The sequence below is a fragment of the Brassica oleracea genome, chromosome C9, assembly GCF_000695525.1.
Source record: "Brassica oleracea var. oleracea cultivar TO1000 chromosome C9, BOL, whole genome shotgun sequence".
Lineage (NCBI taxonomy): Eukaryota > Viridiplantae > Streptophyta > Magnoliopsida > Brassicales > Brassicaceae > Brassica > Brassica oleracea.
Window position 1 is genome coordinate 36,734,780 of NC_027756.1, and position 13,528 is coordinate 36,748,307.

The 13,528-nt window shown below is 39.8% G+C and overlaps 2 protein-coding genes and 1 long non-coding RNA gene across 5 annotated transcripts in view; 2 read left to right on the top strand and 1 right to left on the bottom strand.

Moving 5' to 3' along the window:
* The first annotated feature begins 4,498 nt into the window (after nucleotides 1-4,498).
* On the top strand, nucleotides 4,499-5,721 carry LOC106315882. The gene is made up of 4 exons (XR_001264671.1): nucleotides 4,499-4,931; nucleotides 5,009-5,163; nucleotides 5,251-5,290; nucleotides 5,385-5,721. It is a non-coding gene; the product is annotated as an uncharacterized LOC106315882 (long non-coding RNA).
* A 4,481-nt stretch (nucleotides 5,722-10,202) lies between these two features.
* LOC106314908 lies at nucleotides 10,203-11,866 on the bottom strand. Its single transcript, XM_013752709.1, has 3 exons — nucleotides 11,464-11,866; nucleotides 10,672-11,288; nucleotides 10,203-10,598 (listed from the first exon to the last, which is right to left on the bottom strand). The coding sequence occupies exons 1-3, from the start codon at nucleotides 11,864-11,866 to the stop codon at nucleotides 10,203-10,205; spliced, it is 1,416 nt and encodes a 471-aa protein (XP_013608163.1).
* A 427-nt stretch (nucleotides 11,867-12,293) lies between these two features.
* Nucleotides 12,294-13,528, top strand: part of LOC106313865 (DNA-directed RNA polymerase subunit 7-like protein) — a 2,175-nt gene continuing 940 nt past the window's right edge. Inside the window, exon 1 of one of the 3 annotated variants that reach the window (XM_013751788.1) lies at nucleotides 12,294-12,453. The gene's annotated coding sequence lies outside the window, so the exon portion shown is untranslated. The other 2 variants (XM_013751789.1, XM_013751790.1) reach the window with 2 other exon arrangements.

Here is a 13,528-nt window from a genome sequence, read left to right on the forward strand (position 1 = left end):
GGGGATTATTGAGACCAAACCAAAATATGTAAACATGTAAAATGCCAAAAAATAGCAAAAACGGAAAACACATGTAAAATGCAAAAATATTTAATATTTAAAAAAGTAAACACATGTAAAACGTGCAGCCGCCATATTTATATTTAGTATTATTTTAACACTTAGTAATACACGGTAATCTTCAAGGTATCAGTAATACTACTATCCACATAGTAATACTTTGGCAATTTTGACGTTTATCTAGTTAAACTATCACACAATGGAAGATTTCGTAGTAAAACCAATGATTTTACGCCATAACTATCATTAAGAAGGACATTTACATAAATAAGTTACCAGAAATACATACTTTGTTTGATGCTCCTTACTCTACTTGAACTATTCACACACTAACATCGAAAGTTAAGGAAGTTTTTTGAGAAACTGATAAGCTTTTCTTAAACTATTGAAAACAAGCATCAAAAATAGTTTGAATCTACGTAGTTATCATATACACGGTCTATGCATTGAAAATAATCATTGAAAATAGTCTGAATCTACGTAGTTCTCATATACATGGACTATATATAATGGTTTAAATAACACATAATAATACAAGTAATTTTCAGTAGTCCAAATAACACATAATAACACCAGTAATTCTCAGTAGTTCAAATAACACATAATAATATCAGTACATCCTAGTAGTCCAAATAACACATAATAATAACAGTACATCCTAGTAGTCCAAATAACACATAATAATACCAGTACATCCTAGTAGTCCAAATAACACATAATAATACCAGTACATCCTAGTAGTCCAAATAACACATAATAATACCAGTACATCCTAGTAGTCCAAATAACACATAATAATACCAGTACATCCTAGTAGTTGTTTCTATCTGAAAGAAACACCAATCCGGGGACATCAGTTATCGCTAATTTCAACTGTTCCATAAACCATATCCAGCTTTGATCATTCTCACCATCTGCTACACCAAATGCAATTGGGTAGTGGTGATGATCGGGATCTTGAGCTGTCGCAACAAAGAGAACTCCACCATAAACATTCTTGAGGTGTGTTGCATCCACAATGAGGACTTTCCTCATTGCACGGAACCCTTCTACGCTAGCTCCAAGTGCAAAAAACAGATACTTAAATCTTTGGTGCTCATCCACTTCTACAAGTGTTCTTGTGGCAATATTGGTTTGTTCCAGCATGTGCATATAACAGTGTAGTAAAGTAAAACTCTCTTCTGGACTCCCTCGCACTTCATTAGCAGCTTCTCTTTTTCCTCTCCATGCGGCGGTGTATGATACTTTCACACCAACTTTGCGATGAACCAAATCGATCAGAACTTTGGGAACTGGTGTGTCAAATGTACCAGGATAATCTTGAGCCAAAACAGATGCAACGATTTGTTTTGTGCCTTTCCTTCTATCACGCAGTGTTCTAGTAGTAACAATAGAACATGTATGCTGCTTGATATAACTTCTAACCGTCCAGAGATCTGAGTTTTCTAACTTTGCAACTCGCACAAACCACTTGCAACCTTCTTTGGCTCCTCGACATTTAATCACAAATCTCTTAGTATCCGACTTCTTTATATCAAACTCAAAACATTTCTGATGTGAAGCTTTCTGAATATGAACTTTTGCTGCCTCCTTGGTGGTAAATTCTTGACCTAGAACCATATCCACACCATCATCCCATGGCTCATAGTTAGCTGCTGGTCTTACTTCTGTATCTTCAAACTCATTGCCATCTTTTCCGTTGCCATTCTCATGCATCTCAATGTCTTGGTGATAAGTGAGCACACCACCAAAAACGTCATTATCATTTGCATCATTCTCAGTACCATCTTCATCACCAACCTCTCTTGTAACGACAAAACATGTATGCTGCTTGAAATAACTTCTAACCGACCAAATATCTGAATTCTTCACCATTGCAACTCGCACAAACCACTTGCACCCATCTTTGGCTCCTCGGCATTTAACCACAAATCTCTTAGTATCCGACTTAATTATATCAAACTCAAAACAATTTTGATATGACGCGGTTTGAATAAGAACTTTTGCTGCCTCCTTGGTTAAAAATTCTTGACCTATAACCAAATCCATACCATCATCCCGTGTCTGATTGACACCATCATGCATCTCAATGTCTTCGTCAAAAGTGAGCACACCACCATTACCATCTTCATCGCCAGCCTCTATAGTCTCTCTATCAGATATACCAACATAGGCATCAGTTTCATCATTCTCAGTACCATCCTCATCACCAGCCTCTATAGCCTCTCTATCAGATAGACCGACATAGCCATCAATTTCATCATCCTCTTCTGAAAATTTCACTTCTTCATTGATGAACTCCACATGTAGAACACTTCTACACTTCTCATGGTTTACTTGCAGTAGATAACCAAAGAATTCGTCATCATTCCGGATGTATAATGGCTTGTACGAATAAAATACCATTGGAAAGTAACTAATCTTCACTTTCACCTTAGATTCATCTACCTTTATCTTTCTGCAAATACACTCAACCAAACCAGAGTAAGTGATCTCCTCCATTGACTTCCTAAACAAAATCGTGTGAATTTCATCTTCTCCTTCACCATCTCCTGAGATCCATTTTATTTCAGCCCCATCTTTCATATAATATCCCCCATAATCAAAACAAATGAATGTGCACTGCGGATTTTGCATTTTCCTGAGATAAAATAGAATACCATTAGTATTATCATTATTCGAGTAATTCCAGTAACTCTAGTAATTCAAGTAAATTATAGTAAAACTATTTTGCCTTAGTAATGCGTAGTTCTCCTAGTAATACCCAGAACTTGTTCTTCCACAAACTAATCTGTTTTTAGGACGTTGTTGTTAGAATTTTACATTACCCATGATGTATAATTTATCTTACATGAAATTACACACAAAAAAACATCAAAACATAGATAACATATACCCAAAAATCTATAAAAACAGTTTTCAAAATCTTTTTCAATCTCTCATTATTTTCATTGGATCTGCTGTTTTTACACTACCCGAGCTATACACATGTTTTTAATAACATTTCAGCAAAAAAAATCATCAAAAACAGACGTAAATTATACTTATAATCTCTTACCACTGTTTTTAAATTCGTTTTTAAACTTTCTAATTATCATCAGAATGAATATCTCCATGATATACAGGACATTTTAAGGGTGATTTTACAAAAAAAAACACCTAAAACGAACAATAATTACCTTCTTTAGGAGTTTCCAAAATCACCAATAGAAGATGAAGAGGATGAGAGAGTACGAGGAAGAAGAAGAACATGTGGACCAAAGAATTTTGATTGGTTAAGGTTAGGATGTGGGCCATGTAGGTAGTTGAATTGTAGTTGGTTTTTAATTGAGGAATAAATGGACAAAGGCTAGTTTAGGGAGTGAAACAATAAAGGGGTGGGATGAATAGGGTTGGGGTAATAAGCTTGAGTTTAGGAGGGTATGAGGTATATGGAGTTAATCTCCTTTAAATTTCTAATGGAAAACTATAGAAAACTATATCATATCCAAATTATATTTATTAATGATTTACTTGTGTTTTATTAGAGTGAATTATATTTATTAATAATTTTAAAAGCAATAATTAATAAATAAAATTTGAGTAAGCTCTAAATTTTTAATATCTCATCATAAAGTCTAAAGATAACATAAAAATAAAAATGATAAAAAGAAAATCCAACACTAATAATAAATTAGAACAAAAAAAACATTTTTACCTTAAGTTTTAAACCCTAAACATGCCCTAAACCCTAACTACATATCTCAAACCCTATATCTTAAATTCCATTTTATACATAAATCTTCAATTAAACATTTTAATCAAAACACTCAGATTATATATCATACAGAAATATCCAACTTTAAACATTATAATACAAACCCTAGATATACCCCTAGCCCTACTTATAACTCCAAACCCTATATCATATTCCAAACTCTATACAAAAAGTATTAAATCTTAACATTTTAAATTTATAACACTTATTTATACTAAATTATGAAATTATACAAACTAGAAAATATAAATAAAATCAGTATATTCATAATATAACTTCAATCCCTAAACTCCAAACCACATACCTCACATTGACCTATATCACATAAAACATTAAATCTTAATTTTTAATTAATCACACAAATTGAAAATTTAAATACAAAATACAAATTAAAAGTTTTAAATTATGATATCAAATTATTTAAAGTTTAAATAATTTTACAATAATTATAAATAAAAAGGAAGATAATTTGTACTGTTTTTTTCTCAGCCATTGATTGATTTTTAAATCAAAGGTCCAAAATTAATCTCATATCTATTTTTACCTTTGTTTTCTATTGGTTTGGCGCGGATCACCATCTGCACCGTTAGATCATACTGAATCAACGCTTGAGATTTGTTTTCTTTTTTTTCTAATTATTTTCTGAGAACAGATCGTGTGAGAGAGAGAGACGCGATTTGAGTAAAAAAAAAAAGAGAAAGAGAGAGAGAGGCTCGACGCCCTAGCAAACCTCGGCCTCCTTCTCTTCTTCTTCCTCGTCGGCCTCGAGATTGATCTGAAATCTCTCCGCCGCACCAGCCAAAAAGTGATTTCCATCGCAGCCGCCAGAATCCTCCCCCCTTTCGCGATGGGCGTCATCACCTCAAGTTTCTTCACCGGAATCTGTATCTTCACCACCACCACCACAACCCCCACCACCACCATCGCTCCCATCCACCATCGCTTCTCAGATCCGTCTTCACCGGAGTCGCCACCACCACCGTCACGCTCGTCATAACCACCACTCAGCTCTCTGTCTCTCACTTTCTGTTTCTTGTTCTCTCTACATTGAGAAAGAAGCATGAGGCGCTCACCAGTGGCAGTTCTTTTACCAAATCTAGAAGCATTGCTTCAGGTTACCAAGTTTTAGCTTATTGTTTTGTAAATGAGGATTTGGATTCTCTCTGGCTAATGGTTAGTTTGGAATGGCAGGTCTGGTGTTTTTGCTGGTAAATCTGTTGGAGCTCAAGTGATTGTTGTTATTTCTCTGCCTAAACAGACGCATTTTTGCGTTGCGCGTTTCCAGGGATAGAGAACAGTTTATCAAAGGATTTGGCTGTGGCTCTAAATGACTCAGAATCCCCTAGGTTTATACATTAATCCTTATTTCTATAATTGAGAAGCAAAGCTCGATGCTTTTGGTGTATGTGTTGAAACTTCTTCTTGTGGTACAGTAGTGAATTTTTTAAGCCTAGGTTATCTGACAAGGCGAAGGTACTAATGAATCTGACATGAGTTGTGTTCCAAAGTTTTGAATTTGGAGTTGTCGTATGAATGGCTTACGTTTCTTATTTTTCTTTGGTGGTAGCTTCATGGAGAGCTTGATACTGGAAGAAGACAGAGGCTAAGTCCTTTGGTGCTTTCTTATACCTTTGGTGATACTGGAAGAAGACAGATGGAGTTGGTTCAGAAGCGAGGGAAGAGAGATAGATGAGAAGCTTCAGGGTGGTGGAAGAGCAGAGATGTTAAGGATGATTATGAAGGGTTATTAGTGGTAGATTGATAGTATGTTTGATAGGTTTTGATGGTTTGTGTAAAGAGAAAAATGTTTTATGGTTGTGTAAGCATGTAAATATTTATTAGTTTTTACAAATATTTGAAATATATATTACATTAAAAATCAATTCATAATTATTTTTAATAAATTTCTGATTAATTAAAATACAAATTAATAACACAATTGTATAACAAACTGTTATAGATAAAATCAAATTAATGAGTTTTAATAACATTTATATCATGTTATTATAAATATTAACAATTGCATAGATAATAACGCTATCATTATTAACTTAACTATAGCATACAACAGATCCGCTATCAAAAGGGTAGTACATACGATAACGGGCGCTGTGAGAGCGTTTTAGGAAACGCTATTAAAACAGACTAATAGCGTTTATCGCCAGCTATTAATGCCCACATTTCCTGTAGTGACGGGAGCCAATGACGCTACCGGAACAACCCTGACGCGACCGGAACAACCCGATCGCGACTTCAAGTCAAGATCGATCTCTTCCGATCAATCAGACATTGATCCCAGAACGAGTCGGGGTTCGAGTCTGGAACCGTCCCGGGGACAGACAATCCGCCGATGACCTGACCCGATCTCAATCAAGACCAATTTCGCCGACCCCTCTAGCACAAACTCGAGAAGAAATGACCGAACTTCGAGGAATGCTCTCATCTCTGATCGACGAAATACGTAACCAAATGGTCGCCAATCAAACCATCACTAACCGACTAGACCAGGCTGAGAGGGAACTCGCAGAGTAACGATCTGCAAACATTCGAGAATAAAATCAAACGCCCCTCGATCCGTTAAAAGCGACGTCGAACCCACAAAGCACCGGTCTGTTTGGTACTCCAGAGATCCCAAGCGCTCTATCCCGACGCTACACGGGAGAAAACTCAGAACGACCCCCACCGCAGGGAATGACCCACCAAAGCTTAAGCTACAGTGGATTGGACAAAATTGACACCAGGCTCCAACGCCCACAAAGCACTCCGATCCAATTCCAGAACGGATCAACGAAAAGACAGGGAGAACTGAGAACACGGATCCCGCCGTCGAACCATTCGATCCCCGAAAATCAAAATCCATCCGCCACGAGGACCTTCCACCAAGTGGGATTCGATAACTCAACAAAACAAGCTCGGAGGCATGATCTTCGCGGTCCCGTCAATATCGATCCCCAAAGGGAAGACCTAGGGATCCCGAATGAAACCGGAGCGTTTCAGAACAGAATCGCCTCCCGGAGATCTTCAATTTTTGTCTGAAATTCTAGTAACCGGTGGATTTACTACCGGAGAATGGTAAAGGTCGCCGGAAACTGAAAAAAATAAGAAGAGTCCGGTGGAGCTACGACGACTGTTGGATGATCAACAGCTAAAGTATCGCTAATCACAGGGAAGAAACTTTGATTTGAACAAAAGAACAATCATTTCTCTGAAAATTTTGATGTTCTTAGTTACAAAAAAAAAAAAGATTTGATGTTCTTGTCGGAAAAACGAATGTGAAAGACTCTGAGTTGAGAGTGTACAACAAATAAGAATCTGTTACACACAAATTTATAAACGAGTGGTTTTGTAATAAAATAGTTTATTTTTATTGTCAGATGTAAAAGCCTACTGCTCCTAAGGAGCCGGCTACCAAAGGACAACATTCCTATGCAATAAACAACTCACCGCAAAAGTCTTCGACATACGACCTCAGCAAATATTGTACCTTCCATGACCGCAAAGGCCATTCGACCGAAGAATGTCGAGCCACGCTTTGCAGTCAGAACGAAAATAAGAAAACCACTGAAGAAACCGGAGAGGAAGAGGAAGAGCCAGTAACTCCAAATTCCAGCCGAAAAATCAAAGCCTCGACAAACAAAAGAGGCAGGGAGACCGAGCAGAAATCACCGAGCTCCCCACCCCCAGCTCTGAAGAAAAGAGTCGACATGATTTCGTGGGACATCACGCAACCGACGAAATCAGGAGTCAGACCGAAGGGAAGATACACTTCGAGATCACGGTAGTGATCTGCACATTAGAAAACCCTGATGAAGCTACTCCTTCTCCCATCATCGTTCAGTACAACCCAAATATGAAGCCTCCTTGCGGAAAAATACCTAACTTCAAGCGAAAGAACAAGATGACCAAAATTCGCAAGCTACTGGAAAAACCGATTGCCATATTCAGAAAAAGACAGAATGCAGACCCTTAATCACAATCTGTCTGGGGGGGAGGGGGGCAGAGACACTACCGACCAGCACTGACTAAAAAATAGAATTTTCGGGCCCACGACAAAGGCAAAAAACGAATCGACTTCATTTACGGAGGCTCCAAGTTCTGCAATTCGGTCAACTCAATCAAAGCGTACCAACGGAGAGCTGAAAACAACGTAGGAGTGAGAAAGCCCCTCCCTATCAGGTCCCGATTATGAAATCACCTTCGACGAAAACGAGACCGCAAGTCTCGATAAACCACACGACGACGCTCTCGTGATAAACTGCCTTCTTTTTACAAATTTATAACGAAACAAAATCTGACATATTAATAAATATAGCTCTTTGATATCGCAGTTCGAGCATATCAGATTTCCTACATCTACAACCGCAAAACTATAACGGTTGACCAAAAACCGAGACCCTGATCAAGTCTTTGGTTGCGGCCAACTCCGCCAATGAGCGCGGAAAAACTATCTAACAAAACCCAGCTAACAAAATCTTTTGTTACAGCAAAACCATCGATAAAAGTATCTACAACAAATCGACTCACGGCCCCAAAAGATTGGCCTCGCATAAACATAAAAATAACAGCAAACAAACCGGGACCCATGACCCCCTCTTTATTAAATAATAATAAATAAAGCAACAAAAAGCAAAAAGGGAAAACAGAAACAGAAAAACCCTAAAGCTACTCTTCGATGCCAAATTCGCCATCCTCGAACTGACCACCCGAGCACTTCGTCACATCGTCCGCCGCAGAGGGAACCTTAGCAAAGAAATCCTCTGGTAGATCCTCTGAAATCTGAGGCAGATCAAGCTTCCCAGCGGAGAAATCCGAAACCGCCATCACATCGAGCTCGGACCCGAGCTCGACCTCCTTCGTTCGAAGTCGCATCAACTCATTCGAAGCCAGAAGATTGTTATTCATGATTTCCTTCAACAGATCTATTTTCGCCATGACCTCCCTAAGACGAGGTTTACAATCAGTTGCGACCTTCTTCTTCTCCCACTTCTCCTTCAGAGATACCAACACGTCCAAATAGCTATCCGCCCGAGCCTTTTTAGTGTCATAAGTCGCGCGACGAAGGTCATCAGAGAACTTATTAGCAGAATATTCAATCTTTGTTTCCAAAACGGAAACTTGCTCGAGGGCCGATTTCCTCTCGTTACTCACAACTCACTGACGAGCTTCGAGCGAAGCAGCCTGATTCCCCAATTTCTCAGCGGTGGCCAGTTGAGCGGCATTGACATCTCGATCTTGAGCCATCTTCAGACCAAGCTTCAGCTCTCGAACGACCTTCTTTATCTCGTAAAGCTCGTCAGAGCGCGTGACGTCCTGCATGCGCTTTTCCAAAGTCGCCGCGAACTCGTTATTAGCCTCCATGGCCTGAAACATAGCAAATCAGCAAAGAAAAAACGAACCAAAAATTCAACAAGGATCGAGTGTCAAAAAGAACGACCTTAGTATGAGCCACAACCATCTTCACATAAGCCTCACGTTCCGTTATATTTTGCAAAGAAGGAAGCAGACACCCAGCAGGTTTGAAATGCCTCAAAATGCCTCACCAAGTGAGCAACACTGTCCGGGTCTTCCGTAATAGGGCAATCCTTGGAGTGTGAGAACTGCCAATGAAACGGTTTAGCAACGGCCGCTTCACCCTAAACACCGAGTCGATGGTCCGAACCATTCGTCTTCGCCTTCTTCGGGGGGCGGTCACGCCCCTCCGAACCTGTTGGGCTACTCGACTTAACACGAGCAACATATTTTTCACCCTCGAGGTCCTTGGCTTCTTGGGTTGAAATCCACGGAAGTCGGGTCTTCTCACGAAGAACTTCTGTGAGCGTTTCGCTCACGTCTCCGGATCGAATGCGTTCCGCATTAGCACTACCAGTTCGAGTTCGCACCCTATCAGACTCGCGAGGGTTTGACCTTCTCGAAGCCAAATTTCTTTGATAAGCAAAAACGAAATTGAACAAAACACTACGGTAAATCCCAAAAACAAAGCAAAGCTTTATAAGGATCAGGACTTCGTCGTATCTCAACGACCCAAACGAAGAGAATCTCGAAAGCTAAGGAAACAAAGATATCTCGAAACATTATACTTATCCGTTAAGAATATCCGAGGTATCACGATCAAAGGTCGCGGAGAACTAAAATATATTAAACAAAAAAAAAGAAAATTTTACCTAGAAGCGGTATCATCAAGGACAGACGACCCCCCAATTTGATCCCCCGAATCCTCAGAAATTTGAGGAAGATGAAGCTCAGAGATCGACCAATCTGGCACGGCGGCTGAAGCGACGAGGTCCTCACAATCCCTTTCCATCTCCTTTAAACGAGCAAGCTCTGCGTCAACGGCCAGGCCGCCATCCTTGAGCTCGTTCAGAAGATCGATGTTGGCGATTACTTCTTACAATCGGATCTCGGCAGACACTTCCTTCTTCTTGCTCGTCCACCTATCCTTCAAAGATTCAAGGATCTCTCTGTACCGCTGCTCGATGTCACGGCGAGCAATGCGAGAAGCACGACGAATGTCCCGATCCCTCTCGACCTCGAGCGCCGCAATTTTTGCCTTTTGAGCAACCACCTGGGTTGTAAGAGCCTCGTTCTCCTGGTGAATTCTCCTCCCATCCTCACTCAAAGCCGCGATCTTCTCGGCATCTTTCTTCCCTTCTCGCTTGGTGACCTCGAGCTCCTTCGAAAGCCTCTTGATCTCGAAACCTATGCTCTCGATTTCCTTGTCGTTCCGAGAAGCCACGACGTGGTCTTCCATCACCACAACATAGTCATTGAAAGCTTCCATCACCTGAGAAGAAATCAAGATAAGCAAATAAGAAACTCTAAGCAAATTTTCAAGGAAAAGAAGGTAGGAAACGAACCTTAGAGCTCGCCACCACAACCTTGGCGTAAGCCTCCTTCTCGGCTGAGGAAGCAAGAGATGGAAGACGGCATCCTGCAGACCTCGTACGACCAGCGAGTGAAATTAGGTCACCTTGGGCCGCAAACATAGAACCATCTCCCTCAGGAACAAACCTAGGATGAGATGGGCTGGGTAAGGCACCCTTCGATGACCGGCGTTGTTTGCGAGTCGCCGCAACGGTCTCGTCCTCTGAGCCATGGCTCAACGAGATATGAGATCGCCTCTCTCCTGAAGCGTTTTCATCATCGGAGTCGTGAATCGAGATCAAGGGAGATTTTCCAGAAGCCTGGCCCCTCAACACAGACCCGGAAGTACGGAATGACGACCTCCTCATGAGCTGTCTAGTTAATCGATCCGAAGACTGGACCTGAACGGAAGGAGTCGCTATGACTTCCTGGGAGTGTTCGGCCTCGTCATCAGAACCCCCAACCAGAGGGGCCCTGTTGATCCCCTCCGGCATAGCGAAGATAGTTCGAATCCGAGTTTGGTCGAATGAAGACCAGTTCGAACGACCTCCCCAAAGAATCTCGATCAAACCACGAACCCCGTCCGACATCGAAGAGCTTCCGGAAAGAGCTGAATCGATCAAAGAAAAACGAAAAGTTAAGCCACCCACTTTCCAAAGAGGAAAATCGACACATAGACCAAAGAAAACTAACCAATATTCTCGGCCCAGCTCAGGGGAAGCCGAGAGAAGTCAAATTCACCCATGGATGCTCGATCCACCTTGAAAACAAAAAAAATTGCTCACGCCACTTCTCATCGTGGTAGGGGATGTCCTCGATGACGTGGCGACCTGGGCACGGAGACACAAGGAAGGTATCAGGGTTCTGCTGGTTCCGCTTCACCAGAACGAGATGTCGAACGAGATGTCGGAACTCACTAAGGCCAAAAGAAAGACCTTCCTCTCTAGCCCTAACCAAGAAGGCGACAAGATACCTAAGAAAGTTTGGGAGGATCTGAGTAAGCGATAACCCAAGCTCCGTCAGAATCTCAAGTATCAGCTCAGGGACTGGGAAGATAAGACCACAGGAGTGAAAGAAAGAAAGATAGGCTCCACAATAACCTTCCTGCACAGTTTCAGGAGTCTCGGTTGCGCCGGCCAAATCGAGAACGACGACACAATCATAACACAAAGATTCTTTTAGATTCATAATTGTTTTTAATTTTTTTTCTTTTTCATAATTATAAAATATATGTGTTACGATGATAAATATAAAATAATAAAAATTAGGTTGATTCTTACGTTATTAACCAATCAAAAATTTTCTATTGATTTTTTATCAACAAATTTAATTTATCAAAAATTTCATAAATTTCAAAACTTTGTTACCGCAAATAATATTTAAATGATAGTATCTCGCGACATTGCGGAAAGTCATCTACTACGGGTTTAAATAATTTTTCAAATAATGTTTAAGAGATTTTTTTAGAGAATAAAGTTATTTAAAATTCAACTATAGTTTGAAAATTTGAAGATTTACAATTTAAAAATCTTCTGAGCTGTTTGGACACGTGATCTTCCATAACCGGGCAAAAAATATCTTTTTCTTTAACTAACAAAAACTGCGTACTATAGATAAATCACAAGAGAGCGTAGCTAACATACACACCTTAAACCAATTGTATCAGGGACAAAGAGTTCCGGTAGCATGGGTTTAGGCAGAGTATAGAAAGTCGCTTCCGTACGGTGCTCCTTTTGGCTCCTCTCCTCTTTGAGATATTGAATTTTCTCTTAAAGGTTAGATTCTCCTTCTTCTTCTTCCCACATAATTCTTCTTTGTTTGGCTGAAGCTTTTCATTTTTACTTTCTTTTCTGGGTTTACGAAACTGGATCTTGTAAACACTCGAATGGTTAGCTGATCATCTCTGCGATGTTCTGAGTGGAGAACGAAAAGGGATTTTGTAGAGAAAAAGATAAATCGATTTGATATGGGTTTTATCATGATTTTGAAAACAAATTAAGAGAGGGAAAAAAGTTTGAAAATTTCGATGTTGGGCTAAAACTTGTGTGTTCGTTTACCGTTCCAACGTTTTGTATGGTCGTTTGTCTGAAATGGAACTACTTATTCTCTTAAAGATTTTGAGACCAAGCAAGTTACATATGTTGTGGGAAGCTAGCTAGTTTGGTTCTTTAAAAAGTTATTGTGGTTGTTAACTTTGAGAAAAAAAAAGAAAGAATCTTATTGTATCCTGTTAAGAGTGTGTCATCTGATGTAATTTTTTTGAGCAAATTTCTCTTTTCTTTGTCAATTTCTTCTCTTGGTTGCTTCCTTGTGCTCCAATCTTGAGTTTAGATTATTAGTAACTCTAATGCAGGTCAAAATGCTCTAACTTTAATAACCTGTACTTTTACAGCTTTATAATCATTCATTAGTCAGATCTGATTTGTTAGGCTATGCAAGTTATTGAGTAGCTATGTGGTTTTCGATGTTTGTTTGTATGTACCAAAGGAAAAGGCTCTTTTTTTATGTGATATGTATGATTCCTTGATATTCCGTGTTTTTAACGGTTTTAAACTCGTTTTGGAGCAATTAAATGGTCGGTTTTAATTAATGTTTTGGTCTATTTGATGCGTTTTGGTGTTCTTAAGTGTAATATGCAGGTTACTAGATAGCTTGAAAGAAAAGAACGCATTCGGGATTTATTCAGAAGCAAGATGGACCGAACAATGGACCGAATGAAGTATTGATCGCACAGAGCACGAGATCGACCGATCCGGTCTACCTGGATCGACCGATCCTATGCTTTCATACACGAGATCGACCTATCCGAGCCATGTGGATCGACCGATCTCAGGCGCTACGGGCTCCACA

Coding starts and splice junctions, on each gene's coding strand:
- LOC106314908 (XM_013752709.1), bottom strand. CDS start 11,866: ATGAATCTAAAAGAATCTTTGTGTTATGATTGTGTCGTCGTTCTCGAT. Junction 11,289..11,463: donor CTACCACGATGAGAAGTGGC/GTGAGCAATTTT, acceptor TGATCGATTCAG/CTCTTTCCGGAAGCTCTTCG. Junction 10,599..10,671: donor TTGTGGTGGCGAGCTCTAAG/GTTCGTTTCCTA, acceptor ATTTCTTCTCAG/GTGATGGAAGCTTTCAATGA.